This window comes from Apiospora kogelbergensis, assembly GCF_038363985.1.
Source record: "Apiospora kogelbergensis strain CBS 113332 chromosome Unknown utg000002l_segment0_segment0, whole genome shotgun sequence".
Classification (NCBI taxonomy): domain Eukaryota; kingdom Fungi; phylum Ascomycota; class Sordariomycetes; order Amphisphaeriales; family Apiosporaceae; genus Apiospora; species Apiospora kogelbergensis.
The window spans coordinates 3,508,787-3,527,103 of record NW_027117419.1 but is presented as its reverse complement, the minus strand read 5'-3'; the positions used below and the strand labels follow the sequence as shown (position 1 = coordinate 3,527,103).

The 18,317-nt window shown below is 51.8% G+C and overlaps 3 protein-coding genes across 3 annotated transcripts; 2 read left to right on the top strand and 1 right to left on the bottom strand.

Moving 5' to 3' along the window:
• Positions 1-779: 779 nt before the first annotated feature.
• On the bottom strand, positions 780-3,556 carry PG998_004064 (PHD-finger domain-containing protein; the record flags this gene model as incomplete). The annotated part of the gene is made up of 2 exons (XM_066870882.1): positions 780-2,576; positions 2,666-3,556. 2 exons carry the CDS (start codon positions 3,554-3,556, stop codon positions 780-782), a joined length of 2,688 nt encoding a protein of 895 aa, XP_066734632.1.
• A 7,952-nt stretch (positions 3,557-11,508) lies between these two features.
• PG998_004063 (acetyl-CoA:L-glutamate N-acetyltransferase) lies at positions 11,509-13,628 on the top strand (the record flags this gene model as incomplete). The annotated part of the gene is made up of 2 exons (XM_066870881.1): positions 11,509-11,556; positions 11,871-13,628. 2 exons carry the CDS (start codon positions 11,509-11,511, stop codon positions 13,626-13,628), a joined length of 1,806 nt encoding a protein of 601 aa, XP_066734631.1.
• Positions 13,629-14,700: 1,072 nt separating this feature from the next.
• On the top strand, positions 14,701-17,179 carry PG998_004062 (adenyl-nucleotide exchange factor sse1; the record flags this gene model as incomplete). The annotated part of the gene is made up of 4 exons (XM_066870880.1): positions 14,701-14,853; positions 14,981-15,012; positions 15,103-16,861; positions 16,916-17,179. The coding sequence occupies exons 1-4, from the start codon at positions 14,779-14,781 to the stop codon at positions 17,177-17,179; spliced, it is 2,130 nt and encodes a 709-aa protein (XP_066734630.1). The 5' UTR covers positions 14,701-14,778.
• Positions 17,180-18,317: the final 1,138 nt, after the last annotated feature.

The following is an 18,317-nucleotide window of genomic DNA, read 5'->3' as shown; positions in this document are numbered from 1 at the left end:
GTAAAGCTAATAGCTGGCTGGCTAAATCTTGAGTGATGATTTCTCTCACTCTCTCGTCTTCCCCTTCTGATTGCTTGAGTAAGTACAAAAGAAGGAAAGTAAACAAGGGGTGGCTGTTTCCACCCGACCCTCTCTTTCCCTCTCTGTTCTTTCCTCTCCTGAACTCCAATGTAATCGTACATGATTGGTCTTTTGCCCTGAGCATGTATGTGCGAAGAAACGCTTCCTGTTCCGTTCAACCTTTCTTTCCACGAACTCACATCATCTGTCTCTCGCCAGGCTGGGAGGCAAGACAAAACAAACAGGAAAATCAAGCTTTTCATCGTCCACACTTCCACTATCCGCCACGTCAGCATCGAGAGGCCATGCCAAGCCAAGCACAGCCGTGCCTTGGAAACGCTGAAAATAAAAAGAGAAAGAAAAAGTAGCCCGGTAGTGATGGAAGTTTCCACGTAAGAATTGTTTTTAAACCCCCCATAAATAACCTCTGGCGGGATCCCATGAACCCATTCCCTGGTCGTGACCGTTATAATGACCGATACCCCCAAACGCCGCGCAGCATACACACGAACATCATAAAACGCCATCAACCAGTTTGTAAACTTTGAACTCGTCCAAATCCATCTTAGGATCACGAGTAGATCCGTGGCTTGGACTCATGTGATATTGAACAGACCTTTGTTCAACTTGAAACTCTGGCTGACATATCTGACAACCAATCTCTATATGTTACATAGAAAGTCATATTATTAGGTCCAACGCCATAGTGCGCCAAGATTTCATTGCGCCTCGGTAGGCTTATCGGCTGTCGGGCAATCCGACATGATCACATCGGTGCTCGAAGGCGACTTTGACCCCTCGGGCACCGTGGGTGGCCTAAGCGAGGTTTCAGTCGGTTTCGCGGCCGCTGCCGCCGCCGCCGCCTTGTTCATCCGACTCTTTGTGTAATCGCTCAAGCTGAGTTTCTTCTTCACTGGGCTTGGATGCGCAGCTAAGCCGTTGACTAGCGCTTGGCCAAAAGGGTTCGTCAAGCTGCTTGCGAAGGGAGATTGCACAATGCTCCCAGCCGCTGATGCGGGAGTTGCGGGCGAAGCTGACACGCTGGATGCAGGAAACATAGAAGGTGGTGGCATTTGAACTCTTAGATCAGGCGATTTGGTCTTCGCTGTGAGACTAGTATTTGGTGTCGTGGCAACCGGGGAGGGCCTCGTATCAGTAGGAGACATTGGCGGCGCATCAACCATGGCTGCGTCGGCAGCAACTTCCGCATGATGAGGGGCAACTGGCACGCTGACGTCTTTTGCAACCTCGGGAGAAGGGAAACTTGCGGCTTGCTTTAGCGACGGAGAATCGAGATCCATTTTCACCATTGCCGACGTCACGGAAGTAGGAGACGCCGTCAGGCTTCCTCGGCGCTCTTCCTCATCCGCGCGGAGTCGATGGCGACTCTCGAGTAAACGCTTAGATAAAGACACAATTCGCTTCTTGGGTTTCGGGATTTCGCGTTGCGGGCTGAACCACTCTCCATCCACATGATCCGTTTGCACTGAAGCATCACGATACTCAGGCTGGGGGCCTTCTGATGAACGCCCCGATCGAGTCGGCCAATGCTGTGTCGATGACTGTGGCCTGCCACGGGGTATTGTACTCGGCGAAACAGAACTCGATGGAGAACCTGACATACTGCGATTAGTACCGGCATCAACGTACCGACGCTCGCTGGGACCCTGGCTGTGGGATTTGCTAGTTCTGACTTTGGTTGTGCCAGATGAGTTGCCATCCGATGTACGCTTTTTCTTTCGGGGAGGCTGCTGTTGCTCCATTCGGCGAAATGAATCTTCAACCATAGCGACTTTTCGCTTGTCCCTGTCAGTAGGCTCGGTGAGTATGCCCAAGGTGTCGAAAGAGCCTTGTCGTGCGGGAGTCATGTCCCGGCTTGGAGGCTTACTGCGGGAAGATCCTGAGTCATTATCGCCTCCGTCGTCCAAGTGACCCTCACTAGGGGCGCGGCTGTTTGCAGGGTTTCCGGTGCTGGTGGGGGAAACAGCGTGCGTCTTAGGCTTGCGTGGCTTTTTCTTGCTCCCGGATACAGACCGAGACTGTGACCCAGTTATGAAAGTGCGGTGGAAACGAGCAAACGCGCATTCGGAACCAAGGTCGCACGCACAACCCCCATATTCGGAAAGAATTTGGTACAGCCACGAGGCGATGTGTTGGTAGTATTCTCTTTGGCTTGGGTCATACTCGGGTTGGCGGTGTGCTTCTTCCTCGCGCAGTCCAAGGAGTCGCAGCATACGAACGCTATCGGGCTTGGGAAGTCGGAAATCCCAAGGTATCGTTATTTGTTCGTTCGGGGCAATGTTGCGGTCGCTGACCAACCAGAAATGATACTCAGACCCTCCGGATAAATACGTATCTAACACGGCGTTGGGTTTGCAACTCCTCCGCACATAACGGGCAAGCGAACCCTCTTTGCGCGTGTCAATGTAGAGAGGAAGATCAGGGTGGAAGAAGACGAATGGAAGCGGCGAGCTGAGTTCCACCCACCGGTTGCCCGGGTCTTCGCAGTACTCCTTCTGTATGCCAATTTGTCCATTGAGCTCCACCAACGGAACATCCTTGTCAATGGCATGAGAGGGGCTTTGAGAAAACGCCAATGTAGGACTGTATCGGTTGCAACATTGTGCTTCTTTTGCTCGACGACAGGTGTTACTTTGACGGTATCTATGTTGCTAGGAAGAGTTTGGAAAACCTCGTCGTATTCGCAACCGGCTTCGTGTCGTAATTTGTCGTGGTCGCGGGTCCAGAGCGACAGAGTGTTTGAAATGGGAAGACTAGCAAAGGAGTTCGTCTGCACGATTTGCATGCCTCGGTCGTCATTGTATAGGGAAAGGAAGCCAGAAGAGTATTCGTGAATTTCGAGATCGGCTGGAAGATCCGGTGGAGTTGTAGCAGGACTTGGGGGATGTCCATGGAGGTTTAGATTCTTCTGGCCTTCCGAGGGGCTGCGCTTCGGAGCCTGTGAACTAATCGAATGATTTGGCCGATGAGTGCTCTTGGATTTCTTATGTTGTGATTCGTGGGGTTGCTTGAGAGTGGAATCAGAACCGCTATGGCCATTCAGTTGAAGATCGGTCGGCTTCGATCTCTTCTTGTGGGTCTTGGACGGGGGTCGCTTGGGTTTCCTTTCGGGGACTTCTTCAGTATTGACCTTTGTCCGCCGTTGCCTCTGACGCTCATGGGCGTGCTGAGGGTTGAGCGGGCGAGGTTTGCAATCGGCACAGGAATGAGCAAAGTCCTCTGCATACGCGTCCTCGATATTATGTGGGTAGAAACATTCGATGTGCTGCCAGGTATCGCATGTTTCGCAGTATATCGTGTTCCCGTCATCGTCAGCGAAGCCGCAAATACACTTGATGGTGTACGGTTCTTCCTCGACCGTCTCGGCCTTGCTGGGCACATGGTGTATCAAGGCTGGCGTCGACTTGGGACTGAGGACGGTGGTCTGACTCGGGGCCACGATATGGGTTTGTAGGATATGGATCTTTTCTGTCATAATCTAACAGGACACCTCGCGAGGTGAAGGGGTCGCGAGGGTGTCAGGGTTCTTGAAGGGGAGGAGAGCCTATTGGAGGAGTCGGATTGTCATGACGAAACTCGTCGTGTAGCGGCGCGACAAAAACACAGGATGCAGTGCAAGCCAAACTCAAATAGATGAAAGTCGAGCACAGTCGTGCGCAAGACTTGAAAGGCTTTCTTCCGTATAGTTGGGGCTCCCACGCTTTGGCTCGAGGTCGGAAATGGCAAATGTCCTCACAGTGGATTCGAGATCGAAGAGGCCGCTATCCTACAGACAAAGGACACGTCGAGGCGCCGGGGTATTCTGACAAAATAAAGCAGACCATGCAAGTTATCAGGGTCGCCTGTACACGTATTCACCAGAAATAGTCGGCGGCGAATGTCGTTGCGATGGTTGCTTCGAGAATTGGAAATCGTCGGCGGATGGTTGCGGGTGAAGGCTGGTTCGGTTGAGACGTGGAACAGGCGAGAGAAAAAGGTTGCGCGCCTTTCGAGGAATAGACTTCGAGGGTGGATCCAGCAGGAGATAAATGCATGTAAGAGTTTCAATTCGAAGGGGGAAAGCCGTTAGGGACAGCGGCGCGTCGAGTCTGTCTTGGAAAGATAATAACGAGAAATGTGTGTGTTTGGGGGAGCAGTAGGGATTGACGAGAAGGCAGGCGTAGGTGAGTACAGATGGGGACTGGGGGGGCATGAGAGGATTGAAGGTGGGCAAGGAAAAGACTTGCGTTGCTTGAGAGGGAAGCAAGCGAGAGATTGGGATTGGGAAGCGGAGACTGGGATTGGACTTGACTGGGCCTAGCAGGAGCCAGCCGAAAAGAGAGAGACAAGACACACGAGAAGGGAAGAAAAGAGGGAGAGAGAGAAGCGGGAAAGCACCACTAGGTGTGCAGCACCACCCGCTGCTGCTGCGACAGCACCACCAAGCGTCCAGCGGCATCTAACAGCGCGGGCATAGCAGTAACCTAGCTGGGTGCTAGGCGTCCCTGTAGGTATGTAATAATGTACAGGCAGGTAACGCAAGGCAAGGTAAGCCTGGGCGTCCCGCCAAGTAAGTGTATGTAGATTCAGCACAGCTTGGGGGTTGACTGGACTGAGTGCACGCTGGCTGGCTGGCTGGCCCAGACAGAGACGGGCGGGACTGGACGGGGACCTTGGACTGGCAGACTGGCAGACTGGGACACTGATGAGAGAGACAAGAGACGGAGAAGGAAACAAGAGGTGCAACAGTACTTTGTTGCGAACGCATCCCAATTAGGCCTGGTGCCATTGAGTGCAAGAGGACAGTAAGAAAGTGAAGATACCTACCCATTACCCATTCGGAAGACGGGAAAGCGAACAGGCATCTGAACACTCACTCAGATGGCAACTGTCAGTGGCTGCTAGCGTGGCTCGCGCTGCCTGTTGGATGCACAGTCCCTTTCCCCATGTCCCCCAGGTGCCAGGCAAAACTCGCCTTCTCGCCTCTTGCCTGCTTCTCTTTCTTTGGTTTGGACCAAGCAACGAGAGAAAGAGCAGCGAGGTGCTAATAATAAAGGGGGCTTGCCGCGTGCTGAAAAGAAAGACAAGTCTATGGTTGCGACTTGGGAATGTAGAACAAGTGGTAAAGTAAAAAATGCTCACAGTTTGTGTGCTCACTTACGATGGCATTTTTGTTGGCTCGCTCTTTTTCTGTCCTAGTGAAGAGTTGTTGAAGCCGGGCAAATGAGAGCTTGCTCCATTTACAGCAGGTTGCGACGCAACATGGCGGTAGGGAGAGGGAGAAGGATGGCAGGCAGGCAGTCAGGGTAGGCAGGTTTGCTCTGGACATGAGGGGCACGGCTACAGCTGGGAGGCGTGACACTTCTGCGCCCTCCCCCGAGTACAAAGCAGGAGCGTAAGTCTGCTCGCAGTCGTACTGTATCACCCTCCAAACAAGCCACTAGGCATAAGCAGGCGCCAAGGATCAAGCAATGAGGACGGCGAAGGGTTTTGGATAAGGGAAACTCGGGCGATTCATCCACGAGTAGCGGCGCTCGTGGATGCAAGATTATGGGAAGAAGTAGCCACTCACAAGCCAGCCCTCCAGCTTCCAGGGCTACAGGGGTGGGGGCCGCCTAGACCAGTTTGAGTCTGGTGCACGTCGGCCGCTACATACCACGAGCGCAAAAACCCTCGAGTTGATCATCTGGTATTGTTGGTCCCACCCCTGCAGACGAATGCCTGAGGACGCCAGGATCAAACTTCGGCCATGCAAGGTGTGGATTTGCCTTTGCAGGAATAGCGACAAAAAGAGGATGATGGTGTTGCCCACACACAAAATGATCTCATTTTTGTTTTTCTGCGGTTGAGCTGGGAGTTCGTCATGCTCGAATAGTGAGATAGCGAATTTGGTTCTTGTGATAAGAAGCAGTGATAATCGCTCTGGGAGAGTTACAACCATCGCCCGGTTGATGCTATGGCGATTGCGGAACAGCTGAGGAATATAGCTCTCGAGTTGCGTCGGATTCATACATGTGGTTATGAGCGGGCAGTAATATTAATATTGGGGGTTGCCCAGGTCATTTTATGTCATGACGAGACCTTACGTCGAACATGGTGAGAAACAACCCCTCCCCTTCCTTCCACCCAACCCAGCAACGCCAGCTTGCCAGCTGCAGTGCTCACACGTCGGTGTGTGTCTTCGGATCCGCTTATCCCGTCACACAAGCAGACCAGCACAGTGTCAGAGACTCACTCCTGTTAGTCCTGTTATGAGCCTTCAGATGGCCACTCACCACCACTCCCGCCCAAAAGGATGTCATAACGATGAAGCCAAGTCGCGCCGTCGCAACTTCAAGTAATACCTCTTTGGCTGTTACGGTTTCTCGTTAGACAAAAACCTTCAGTCTTGAATCAAGAGGTTGCCATTCTCTGGCTGACCCACGTTGTCGCAAAACTGTCTCGAAATAATCACACCCGCAAATGATCATGCTTGTTGCATCTTGGCCATGAAATGTTTTCTTTGTGAATATTCTAGCCAGTAGCAAATGTGCTCATCGCCATTCAACGACGACCCTGCAATCGTGGCTGTCTAGTACAACTTTATGTATGTGTAGAGGAAATACTGGAAAGGCCACAACCGTCGTGCGGTCCTGCGATCCCGCACACGGTTGTGGTTGTGTGAGTGAGCTAGAAATAGATCTGGTTGCTCACTATTTGCTTGATAACACTGAGCATCACCAAGTACCTCATAGGTGAGCACAGCAAGCACGAGACCTGTCCATTTCCAACTTGGAGAGCTCAAGTTGGTATGTCAAGTGAGCCCTTGACTCGAGACAGTTCTTGGTACACAAACTCAAAATATAGTAGTCATGCATTATTCTATCCTGCTACCTAGGAAACTGAGTAGAAGAGACGATAGGGATGATATGGCTTGAAATGCACTTTCAACTTTTAATCATGGGGCACGTGAATGAAGTATTTACAGCATGCGACCTTGCTACCTGCTATTCAGGATTCGCTACTAAATGCAATGCCCAAGAGCGGCACAATTATAAATCCCATCCCTAAGACGCCGTGAAGCTATATGTGACTAACATGCACCGGGCTCATGTAGTAGTTGTTTCAAGATCTACTAATAGTTGTAAAGAAATGCCGCGGGTCGTCTTTAGCTTCTCATTCGTTAAGACCCTATGAGCATGTCTGCCTATAATCACCAACAACTGCCATGCCACTCTGCAGCCATGCGTCACGTAATCTATAAGGCGATGGTAGCGTTTCACCATGCGACCCGTGGAATATGCATACTTCCTCAATCGTTTCAGAAGTATTATGGCAATGTATCGATCAAGTGTATAAACCCATTACGACCATAATTCAATAATTCTCATTACTACATAAATGCGTCGTGCAATTTTCCATGGCCCCTGAAGTTGGTGAGTATTCGGTGTTTGATTGCTCTAGGTCCACCATGATTCAAAAGTGCGCTACCGGAGAAGCTTCCCAATTTGGGCTTAGACACGAAGGTAATCTGACCAGTCAGGATTAGTTCTTAGATAGCCTGTGGATCGCCAGATGCTGGCAGCTGAGAGATCTGGCCAATAAGAGATTAGGACTTGCAGACTGTGAGGGCAAAGTGAATGCAAAGGCCGAAACACACACAATAAGCCAACCGGCAAGAGGCCTCTGAACGCGTATAAATTACGCCCTTCCCCCCAACCATTTAGGCAATTTTTCCTCTTCTTCTCTTCATACTTACCTTGCTGGGGCTCGAGGAGATCAAGTATTCCTTGGGCCAGTTTGAGAAATCTGCATTGCACATCGCGGCATTTGTCTTGCTACACTATCCTTCGGGGTCGTGTTCAGTGGAATTTTTGATGTCATACTCTTTTTTCATTATGATATGGTGCCTCGCGCATCGTCATGAAGAAGAATGCCAGCCTGCCAACATACTTTTGCGGCATGTTGGTCCCGTGGTGGAGGGGCCGAAAAGTCGGCGGCAGTCGCGTAATTCGCCAGTAGCCTGGGCAACTGTCGCCCAGTTCCACAGACCCGAGTGGATAACCGAGGCCCACTCTCGCTATGCGCCCATCATTTGATTCGCCGACTCCTGACATCCTTGATTTATCAAGGCTTCTTCTACATATGTAGTACTAGTAGAACAAATAAATACCTGGTTGACCAATTCAAGCCGCATTCGCTGAATCTGTTCCGATGCTTAATCAACGACAACTTGGCTGCTTGCGATCGCATTCCTGCTTTCTAGTACCCGCCGGCACACCTGCTACTCATATATTGTGTTTCGTGTTCACCTGGGTGGTGTGTGAAGACTTGGGCAACGACCACTCAACCGCCACCGCCCTCAAAACCGTCAGAATATCGAACTCGGGGTTTTGGTTGCCTAAGCAAAATCATGATGACGCGGGGCTACATACACTAAGGATGAGTTATGGCACGCCTCAAGAAGGGCTACAAGAGGTAACCCTGCATGACCTTTCGAGGACTTCTCTACCGCGTAATTTGCACATGCTCACCGACGAGCTTCCCCGAGCCAGCAATCGACCGCGTGTTATGCAATTTATCGTATTTGGAGCTCCATGCCTTTGGCCGACCTTGTTGGCAGGCAGTGCCATAGTCGAGAGTGCTTAAACGACTTACCGCAGCAACCGTCATTGCTTGAACGGATCCGCGGGTGACATGTACAAATACGTTTCATGGATGGCACTCCTGGCTCACATGAATGTCACAGTCTACAGGTCCGGTTGAAAGAGTGACACATGGTAAGTAATTCACCTAGAGGGACGAGAAGAAAAGAACATAGAAGAAGCTTCGCTTATCACTAGCTCTACAAGTTTACATACCATTATAGACATCTCAAACACACTTCTACCCATATTCTTGCTCCGGGTTTCCCCTTATCTACTACCCGGTATTGAGCATGTTATTAGCTTTTGCTTCTAAGCGTCTACCAGGTCGTCGTCCAGATACTCAGGTAGGCGGCGATGGACCACTAAGATCTATTAGACCCTCGGTTCGTATGGCGTCCGGAACCGGTGTATCCCAAACTTGCAAGTCGTAACTTGCGTACCTCCTCAGCGACCGCGTAGATGGCATTTTGAATATGTACTTTCGGGATGACACCCAAATCCCCAACACGATTATTCTGTATCCTATAGACTTTGGGCAAGGGTTCGAACAAATCGTCATAATAACTTGACATCGTAACCCTTATCTAGCCCAGGTAAAATTCAGTGCCCGCGTTTTCGCGGACCCGGTTACGCAGCACCGTCACGGCCGAAGCCGGCAGCTGCGTCAAGCCTTAGCGCGGCCATGCTCGGTGTCTCAGCGAGGTGGGATAGGGCATGTAGAGCCGACACGTGGACCTCGGTATCGACTGGTTCGTCCTATCAAAAAAAACATGGATCGATGTCGACTTTCGTGAGCGGCGAAGTTGTGGTAATTTTAGTGATGGTGAACAGGTCCGCAGCGCACGTCCGCAGCGCACGCCCGCGCCGTGTTGCGCGAGTATGACTACATGGCGCTGGGGGATCTGACCCCGCGATGTTGCCACGGTCTCGAAGGCGGGCGAGTAACCGCTGATTAACAAGAAATCTGAAATCGAGTCAGTGGCGGCGTAAACAGTGCGTAGGGGTTGGTTGTGTCTGGGTGACAGAAAAGAAAGGAGGCGTTCGGGGTGGCGTGTCATAAGCGCAGCAAATAGGGGCTCTGAGGTTCATTGCACAACGAGCCGTGGGGAACACCACGGTGCCCAGGACCTAGAAAATGCACATCAGCACATGGAAATCCATTTAATCAACCTGGTGTTCTCGAATGCCTGTTTGGTTTTGCTCACATTCACCCAACACTGCCGAAAAAGGATATCGTTTCCGTTGACTTTCCTCGACGACGTGATTCTAGTTGAGTTATCTTCGAACAAACAGCTGTTGTCGCTTAAACACAGTAGAAAGGAACTCTGCCCACGGTCGTGGCTTGACTGGATCATCGGTTGGGCCTGAAACTCTTGTTCTACAGAGTTGCAATAGCAGGGGCGATGATATAACGCCGGCCGACAGGTCCTCATCTTTGTTACATATCACCGTGTTGCTTAAACACACAGAGTTCAGGGCAATCTATAGAAACGCAGCACATGCAGTAAGTCAATGCTGAGGGAGGGCTACTTTCGGGTTAGGCTGGTTAAGATCGATTTACCTCGACCACTGTAAACACAGTTTCGATCGGGTTGAGCAGTACGCAGATATGCGATCGCAGCACACATTTGATGGGGCGTTACGGTAAGCGACTGTAAGAAGCTGCGGAAATATCGGGTCAAGCTGTGCAGTGCGGACATCGAAGCGCGACGGGTTGCCGGCCTAGATACTGCTTGGTATGAGGCCGCTCTTGACTGCCGCGTCTGAGCTGAGGCCGTTACTGTAAGGAAGGCCAAGGCGATGGATGGACGCTGTCAATAAGGGTATCTGACACTCACCTCGGTGGGTATCATCAAAGTGATGCTTGGAAGGCTTACGAGGTTTATTATAAGAATCTCGTGGGCATACAATCTGGACTGCACCATTCTGACCAGGGGATGACAGGTACGTGCGGCTGGGTCATGGCTGCTGCAGCGAGTCGGGGATGGTGACAGTAAGCCTCTCAGACTGGGCTGTTATGGATGGCGTTTGTCATTGCTTGCAAACCATAGGTCATGATGAGTGATTCTGGAACTGTCCATTCTGGCCAAACGTGTTCATGTATATGGACACACTTATACGTCCCCACGACTATGGAAACGAAAAAGTGCCACCACTTTGTGGCACACGAGCAAAATGAGTTGTCTTTCCCGAGTTTTTCTCTATCCCTCACTCTCTTGGTCCGAATTAGGCAGTTCATCTCCTTGAGATGGCATCAGATAGAGAAGATAGCCAGTGTTTGTCATTTCCATCCAATCATCGTCTTGCAGGCTTCAATTCTGGGCCCTGTCCGTTACTGGCCCGGCCTACTTTCCGTGCTTACGCTATGGATCCGCACCGAAATTACCGTGGACGGCACACTCGTCGCAACTTGTTGATCTGAAGCAGGTATACAGAATACCAAGACAGGATGACCAAGTCTGTGCCATTGAAAGCGTGTAAGTGCCATCGTGAACTACAACCCTCAATCATGTTAGATAAGAATCCCCCTAAACTGATGTCATCGTCTCCACACTCACGAGAAGCATCTGCAATTGGCCGATGCCGGCCAGATTGACCCGAATTTAGCACTGGGAAGGGGGTCATAGTTCAATTCCCTAATCTCTTATCAGATCCGGCGAATCTTGAGTCACTGTGCATTCCATCCTCTGCTCGAACACAGTACAACCTCCTTATTCACTAGCAAATCTCGGGCTCTGGGGTGCATAGTATCTCGCATCGAGTCATTAACATACGGCTGATTTCTCTTCGCCGTCTTGGTTCGGAAAATGCCACTGTCAACATGAGTCTGCGGATGGCTGCCTTTAAGAAGGCTAGTTCTAGCTTCCATGTGAGTGTGCCTCTTTGTGCATTACTCATCCATGTTCCAAACCATCCACCACTTCATGATTGACACAAGACAATAGACCCCAACTTTCCTCGGACATCATCGGGCAATTTCAACTAAAATAACAGATGGCTCTCCGTTGAAGTCATCACATCACGCGGGGACATCTCGCAATGGTGGGGGCCTCGCAAACTCGGTAGCATCCAGAAGGTCGCGATTTGCCTCTATACCAGAAGCCCAAAGGCAACGCAAGAACATCGACAGGGTAACTCCATTGTGATTCAACTGTCACTGTGTTGGGCTAATGGTGACTTCAGGATTTCCTGGTCTCTATCTTGGAAACATCAGTCACGAAGCGCGATGCACGTGCCTACATCAACAAATTCGCCCCCCTATTGGAAAGAAAGAGGATTGGCTTTAAGCAGCAAATCTCAAAACCGGCAGCCAAAGACTCGCCCCAAGGCATCCAGGAGGATGGCCAAGACGAGTCGACCCAAAGCACGGCACAGCAACCACTCTACGTGGCTATAGTGAAGTTCCGGGCTCCCCAAGAAGCAGATGACAGTACGATCCTCGGAGTGGCCAAGTCGCTGAGCGCCCTGAAGACCCTGGGCTTGATTAGCATTGTGGTAGTGGATTGCGACGGTGTAGTCGGGACTGATTCTGAACGTCGCCATGCCATTGATACGCAAGCGAACCGTATCGCCGAAGCGATCGACTGTTTTGATGAGGAGGGAGCTGTAGTCCTCGGCACACCGCTCACCATAGGGGATTCTGTTGGTAAAGGAACGTCGCCATATGTGTCCGAAGACCTCTTCGTCACCGACTCCAGTAGTCTCTTGCAATCATTGCAGGACGACATCATTCCAGTTATCCCATCGGTCGGCGAAACGGAACAAAGCATTGCATATAAATGTGTCGACGCCAATGATGCCGTCCTGGCTCTAACGAGACAGCTGTCAGGGCTTCAGTTCCTGGGACAACCGATGGAGGATAAACATATCTTGCAGAGATTGAAGGCTACCGAGGTGTATCGGCTGATAATCCTAGATCCCGTCGGAGGCGTACCCGCAACCAATCGCGCAACGGGCCGTTACATGTTTCTGAACCTAGAACAAGAGTACGAAGAAGTCACCCAGTCTCTCACAGACTCTTCGAAAACATCGGGAACTATGCAGGAAAATCAGCACCATCTCCGGAATGCACAGCTTGCCCGGAAGGCCCTGTCTCTTTTGCCGCCCACATCGTCTGCTATCATAACAACGCCGAAAGATGCTGCTAACGAGCGTCCCCAGGAAGAGGCCGACTCTGGTTGGCCGTACGTGGGCACCCGTAGGAAACTCAACCCACTCATACACAATCTTCTCACGGATAAGCCTGCACAGTCGTCGTCTCTACCATCTGGTAGATTTACACCTGTAATGTCTTCTGATGGCGCGGCTCAGTTGGGCTCTAGCACAACGCTGGCTAAGCGCGGGATGCATGTCACGATCCTTCCGGATCCCCGAATCTCGATGTGGCAACCACCTCAGCCAGGAGAGCCACGACTGAGGCTCACCGATGCCTCCGTGGACCTTCCTCGACTTGTACATCTGATCAACGACTCCTTTGGTCGCAAACTGGACGTTGAACATTATCTGAAGAGGGTCGAGGAAAACCTAGCAGGTATTATCATCGCTGGCGAGTACGAAGGAGGCGCCATCTTGACATGGGAAAGACCGTTTGACGCGGATGCAACTGGAGACATTGATCCATCGAGATTAGTTCCATATCTGGACAAATTTGCCGTCTTGAGGAAGAGTCAAGGCGCCGGAGGAGTAGCCGACATCGTCTTTAACACGATGGTGCGGGACTGTTTCCCGTACGGGGTCTGTTGGAGAAGTAGAAAAGACAACCCGGTAAACAAGTGGTACCATGAGCGGTCTGCAGGATCACTCAAGATTCGAGACATGAATTGGGCGATGTTCTGGACGACACCTGATCTGGCCTTGGACGAGCAGAAATTTCGAGACTACGAGAGCGTGTGTCGCGGGGTCGAACCTTCTTGGGCAGACAAGAAACATGTTGTAGACTAATACAAATATAAATAGGTCATGATATGGATTTCGAAAGGTGTGAGTAGTTTAGTCTGCGTTATCCCGGAGTATTCGATGTTGTTCCATGCCCAAAGCGAGTAATGATGTCCTAAACGTCGATTCGAGACAAAGTACGCCAGCCCTTCAGCCTTTATCATCTACATACCTATGTGCATGAGGACCGGATTATGATATCAGCGATCGAGGGGGAAATGCCATCGTGGGGCCGACATACAGGGCGGTCAGGGCGGGTTTGCGTAGTGGGGCTTCCGACAAGCCTGACTCGACCCCCTAGGGTAGCTGCAGCCGACATTGATGACATTGATGACAAAACCAGGAGAGGCCGAGTCGGTGACCTAAAGCCGGCGCCAGAAACAGACAAAAGGACTGGGTGCCAAGCACCGTAGTCGAGGTTGGGGGAGGAAAAACCCGTTTGAAATCGGACCAGTATCACGTAAAATGCAATATTCTTTACACATTGTTGACTATGCATTTGGGCATTTCCAAGCGCTGCAGTTCTTATGACAGCACGACCGCCGGAACTGGGCTTGGCGGGGCAGATTTACGATATGCCAAGTGCGTGCAGAGCAGAATACAGAGAGTCCTGGCTAGCCTGGGCCGCAGTGTCTAGGCGATGATATAATGGCAGTGGGCTTAAACTGGAACCCTGGAAAAACTCGATTGGCGTTGGGCTCGCAGCGCTGCGTGGCTGGCGTTGCCAGGCTGGAAAGTTCTGGATGGTGCAGGAAGGGGTGGGAAGGGGTGGGCGGGCTCGAAATAGACACGACACGCCCCTGGGGCACTCGGGGTGCGGCTAGAGGAGGGGAAGAATGTGTCCTTCTGCTGTCGCAAGCCTCCGTCCAGCCCAGCCCGAGCAGGAAGAAGTTGCACCAAAAGACTCTTCCCCCACCCCCCACCAAAAACGCAATAAACACACTGCACTTTGCGAACAAACTCGGGCAGCATCCAAAGACGAGCGCCAACTTTTTCCACGACCCGGCCACCACACCACCACACCAACCTCCAATTTGCAGTTCTTCCATTCCCTGCTACTGCGCCGAATTCCAGCAATCTCAGACAACATCCGTTCTCTGAAACGACTCTCCTCTACTCTTTTGCTTGTGCATTTGACCGTCATATCTGAGCGAAGATGAGCGTCGTTGGTGTCGACTTCGGTACTCTCAACACCGTCATCGCTGTTGCGAGAAACCGAGGTGTTGATGTCGTAAGTACAGCTTCCTGCCCAACTTCAGCCCCGGGCCGCTTTGCGCCCGTCGCCTTGCCTTGCCTTGCCGTGAAACATCCCAACACGGCTGTGCTTGCGACAACATACTGACGCTCTGCCCGTGTAGATTACCAATGAAGTATCCAACCGAGCCACTCCGTAAGTTCTTTTACCCCTCTTCGCTCCTGTCGTTCAACACGGCTCAACTTCAAGACAAGCCTTTCTAACATGGTCCCTCTTCCGCTCTAGTTCTCTCGTAGGATTCGGCCCCAGGGCCCGCTACCTGGGTGAGACTGCCAAGACCCAAGAGATCTCCAACCTCAAGAACACCGTCAGCTGTCTGAAGCGGTTAGCCGGCCGAAGCCTCAAGGACCCCGATGTTCAGATCGAGCAGAAGTATGTCTCGGCCCAACTGGTCGAGTGCGGTGCCCAGGTCGGCGCCGAGATCTCTTACCTGGGAAACAAGACAAGCTTCAGCGCTACTGAGCTCGTTGCCATGTTCCTCAGCAAGGTCAAGCAGACCGCCCAAGCCGAGCTCAAGCTGCCTGTCTCCGACATCGTCATGAGCGTACCCGCTTGGTTCACCGACGTCCAAAGAAGAAGCTTGATGGACGCCGCAGAGATTGCTGGCTTGAAGCTGCTCCGCCTCATGAACGACACCACCGCTGCCGCTCTTGGCTGGGGTATCACCAAGCTTGACCTGCCTGCCCCCGAGGAGAAGCCTCGCCGTGTCGCTATCATCGACATCGGCCACAGTGACTACACATGCTCCATCATAGATTTCAAGAAGGGTGAGCTTGCCGTCAAGTCGACGGCTTGCGACCGACACTTTGGTGGCCGTGACTTCAACCTGGCCCTCGTCAACCACTTCCAGAAGGAGTTCAAGGCCAAGTACAAGATCGACATCACCACAAACCCCAAGGCTATGGTCCGAGTCGAGACCTCCTGCGAGAAGCTCAAGAAGATTCTTTCCGCCAACCAACAGGCTCCCATGAACATCGAGTCCCTGATGAACGATGTCGATGTTACTGGCATGATTACACGACAGGAATTCGAGGCTCTCATCGAGCCCGTGCTCTCCCGCGTCACTGTTCCCATTGAGCAAGCCCTGGCCGAGGCCAAGCTGACCAAGGAAGACATTGACGTCATTGAGCTGGTTGGTGGTTGCACGCGTGTTCCTTCCCTGAAGGACCGCATCCAGGACTTCTTCGGAAAGCAGCTGTCATTCACCATGAACCAGGACGAGGCTATTGCCAGGGGTTGCGCTTTCAGCTGCGCCATCCTGTCCCCCGTATTCAAGGTCCGCGACTTCGCCGTCCAGGATATCTGCTCATACCCTATCGAATTCTCCTGGGAGAAGGACCAAGACATTCCCGACGAGGACACGAGTCTCACCGTGTTCCAGAAGGGCAACGTCCTCCCCTCCACCAAGATTCTCACATTCTACCGCAAGCAAGCATTCGACTTGGAGGCGAGGTACGCCAAGCCCGAACTCCTTCCCGGCAAGGTTCAGCCGTTCATTGGCCGCTTCTCGGTCAAGGGCGTCAAGGCAGACCCCAAGACTGAGTTCATGATCTGCAAGCTGAAGGCCCGCGTCAACATTCACGGTATCCTGAACGTGGAGAGCGGATACTACGTGGAGGACCAAGAGGTCGAGGAAGAGATCAAGGATGAGGAAGGTGACAAGAAGGATCCCGAGGCCATGGAAACTGACGGCGATAAGAAGGACGGCAAGCCCAAGACGCGGAAGGTTAAGAAGCAGGTGCGGAAGGGCGACCTGCCGATTGTGGCTGGCGTGACGTCTCTTGACGAGCCTTCGCTGGCCGCCGCTGCCGAGAAGGAGAACTCTATGGCCATGGAAGACAAACTCGTCGCGGACACCGAGGAGAAGAAGAACGAACTGGAGGCTTATATCTACGAGATGCGAAACAAGCTCGACGAGCAGTACGCCGAGCTTGCCAACGATGATGAGAAGGACAAGATCCGCGCGAAGCTGACCGAGACCGAGGTAAGCTGCACTATAAACAGCAACTTGAAGAGTCAGACGCTAACAATGTCCTAGGACTGGCTGTACGAGGACGGCGAGGACGCCACCAAGGCTGTCTACGTCTCCAAGATGGACGAAATCCGAGCTATGGCTGGCCCCATTGCCCAGCGACACTTCGACAAGGTCGAGGCTGAGCGACAAGAACTTCAGGCCAAGCTTGATGCCGAAGCTGCGGCCAAGAAGGCTGCCGAGGCGGAGCAGAAGCAGGCTGAGCCCGCTAAGGACGAGGTGATGACTGATGCTGAGGCGCCTCAACCGGAGACGGAGGCCAAGGAATAGATGACTTTTATTTGATTCGTTGCCTGGCGCGCTGGACTGGTATAAAGGATAGACAGACTCGGAATGATGACCTTTTGATGAGCAAAACCATTATGTAGACAACAATGGCAAAAGCAAAAACAAATGAACTTCTATGTGTCGTCGACGTGTCAATATCGAACCCCTTGTAGATTATCCAGCATTCTCTCCCCTCTCCATGGTAACCATTGCCAGAGTTCAACACAAGTGCGCGGCAGAAAACAATAAATTGCTTTGTTTAGATCTGTCAAGGTTAGGTGCAAGGGCTATTCAGGGGCATAATTCGAGGCCAAACAACAGATCTCGTGACGGAAACTCGAGTCATGCCTGCACCCGCTCTCTTCGTTGTCTGCTCGTTTTGCGATCACGAATACGGCTAGGAGAGCTTTGTCTCGGCCCGACCAGAAGGTTTGCCTTATTTAGATGGCACCCCTGAATCTTTAGCAAAACCGTAACAGAGGAGAAACGCTGTTGTTGGCGTGCAGCTCGTCTTTGTTGTCATCGTCGGAGCATCACAGGAACAGAACGACTTGAGATATTAGAGACACTATGTGGCAAAGAGACCTCTCCGCTGCTGGTATCTCTTACTGTGGCATTGCCAAAGATTCAACGTCTCGGTTCTGGTTATGCACTCGCAAACACCACCATATCGAAAATAGCATGGTTGACGCTCGTCCTATTGCATCTGATCTCGAATACGAAGAATCATGTATATGTAGTAATGTACACCACATACGTATTGCTACTTCTACTAAGAACGCTACGTCCCGTCGTGCACCTGCACGCTGCAGAACGATAAATCTTGTGACAAGAAGAGGCAACCGCCTTTGGAGTCGCTTGTTGATGGGCACTGGAACTCTCGTATACAAACCTTGTCGCATTGTGGAACTGCCCATCTCTTGAACGATAATGATTGCCAAAAGCCGTTTACTCATTTAAAAGCTCTATAGCAAGGATTGGTCACTTTTGCTGTGGCGCCCCTAGATATTAAAGCAGTGCTCAGGATCTTCGTGAGCGAGAGTGAGTATATATTTCCATGGATCAGTTCAGGGTCGGCAATATCAGCGGCAGCGGCAGCGGCAATGACAGCATCAGCAACAGCGGCGATGATAGTCTACGG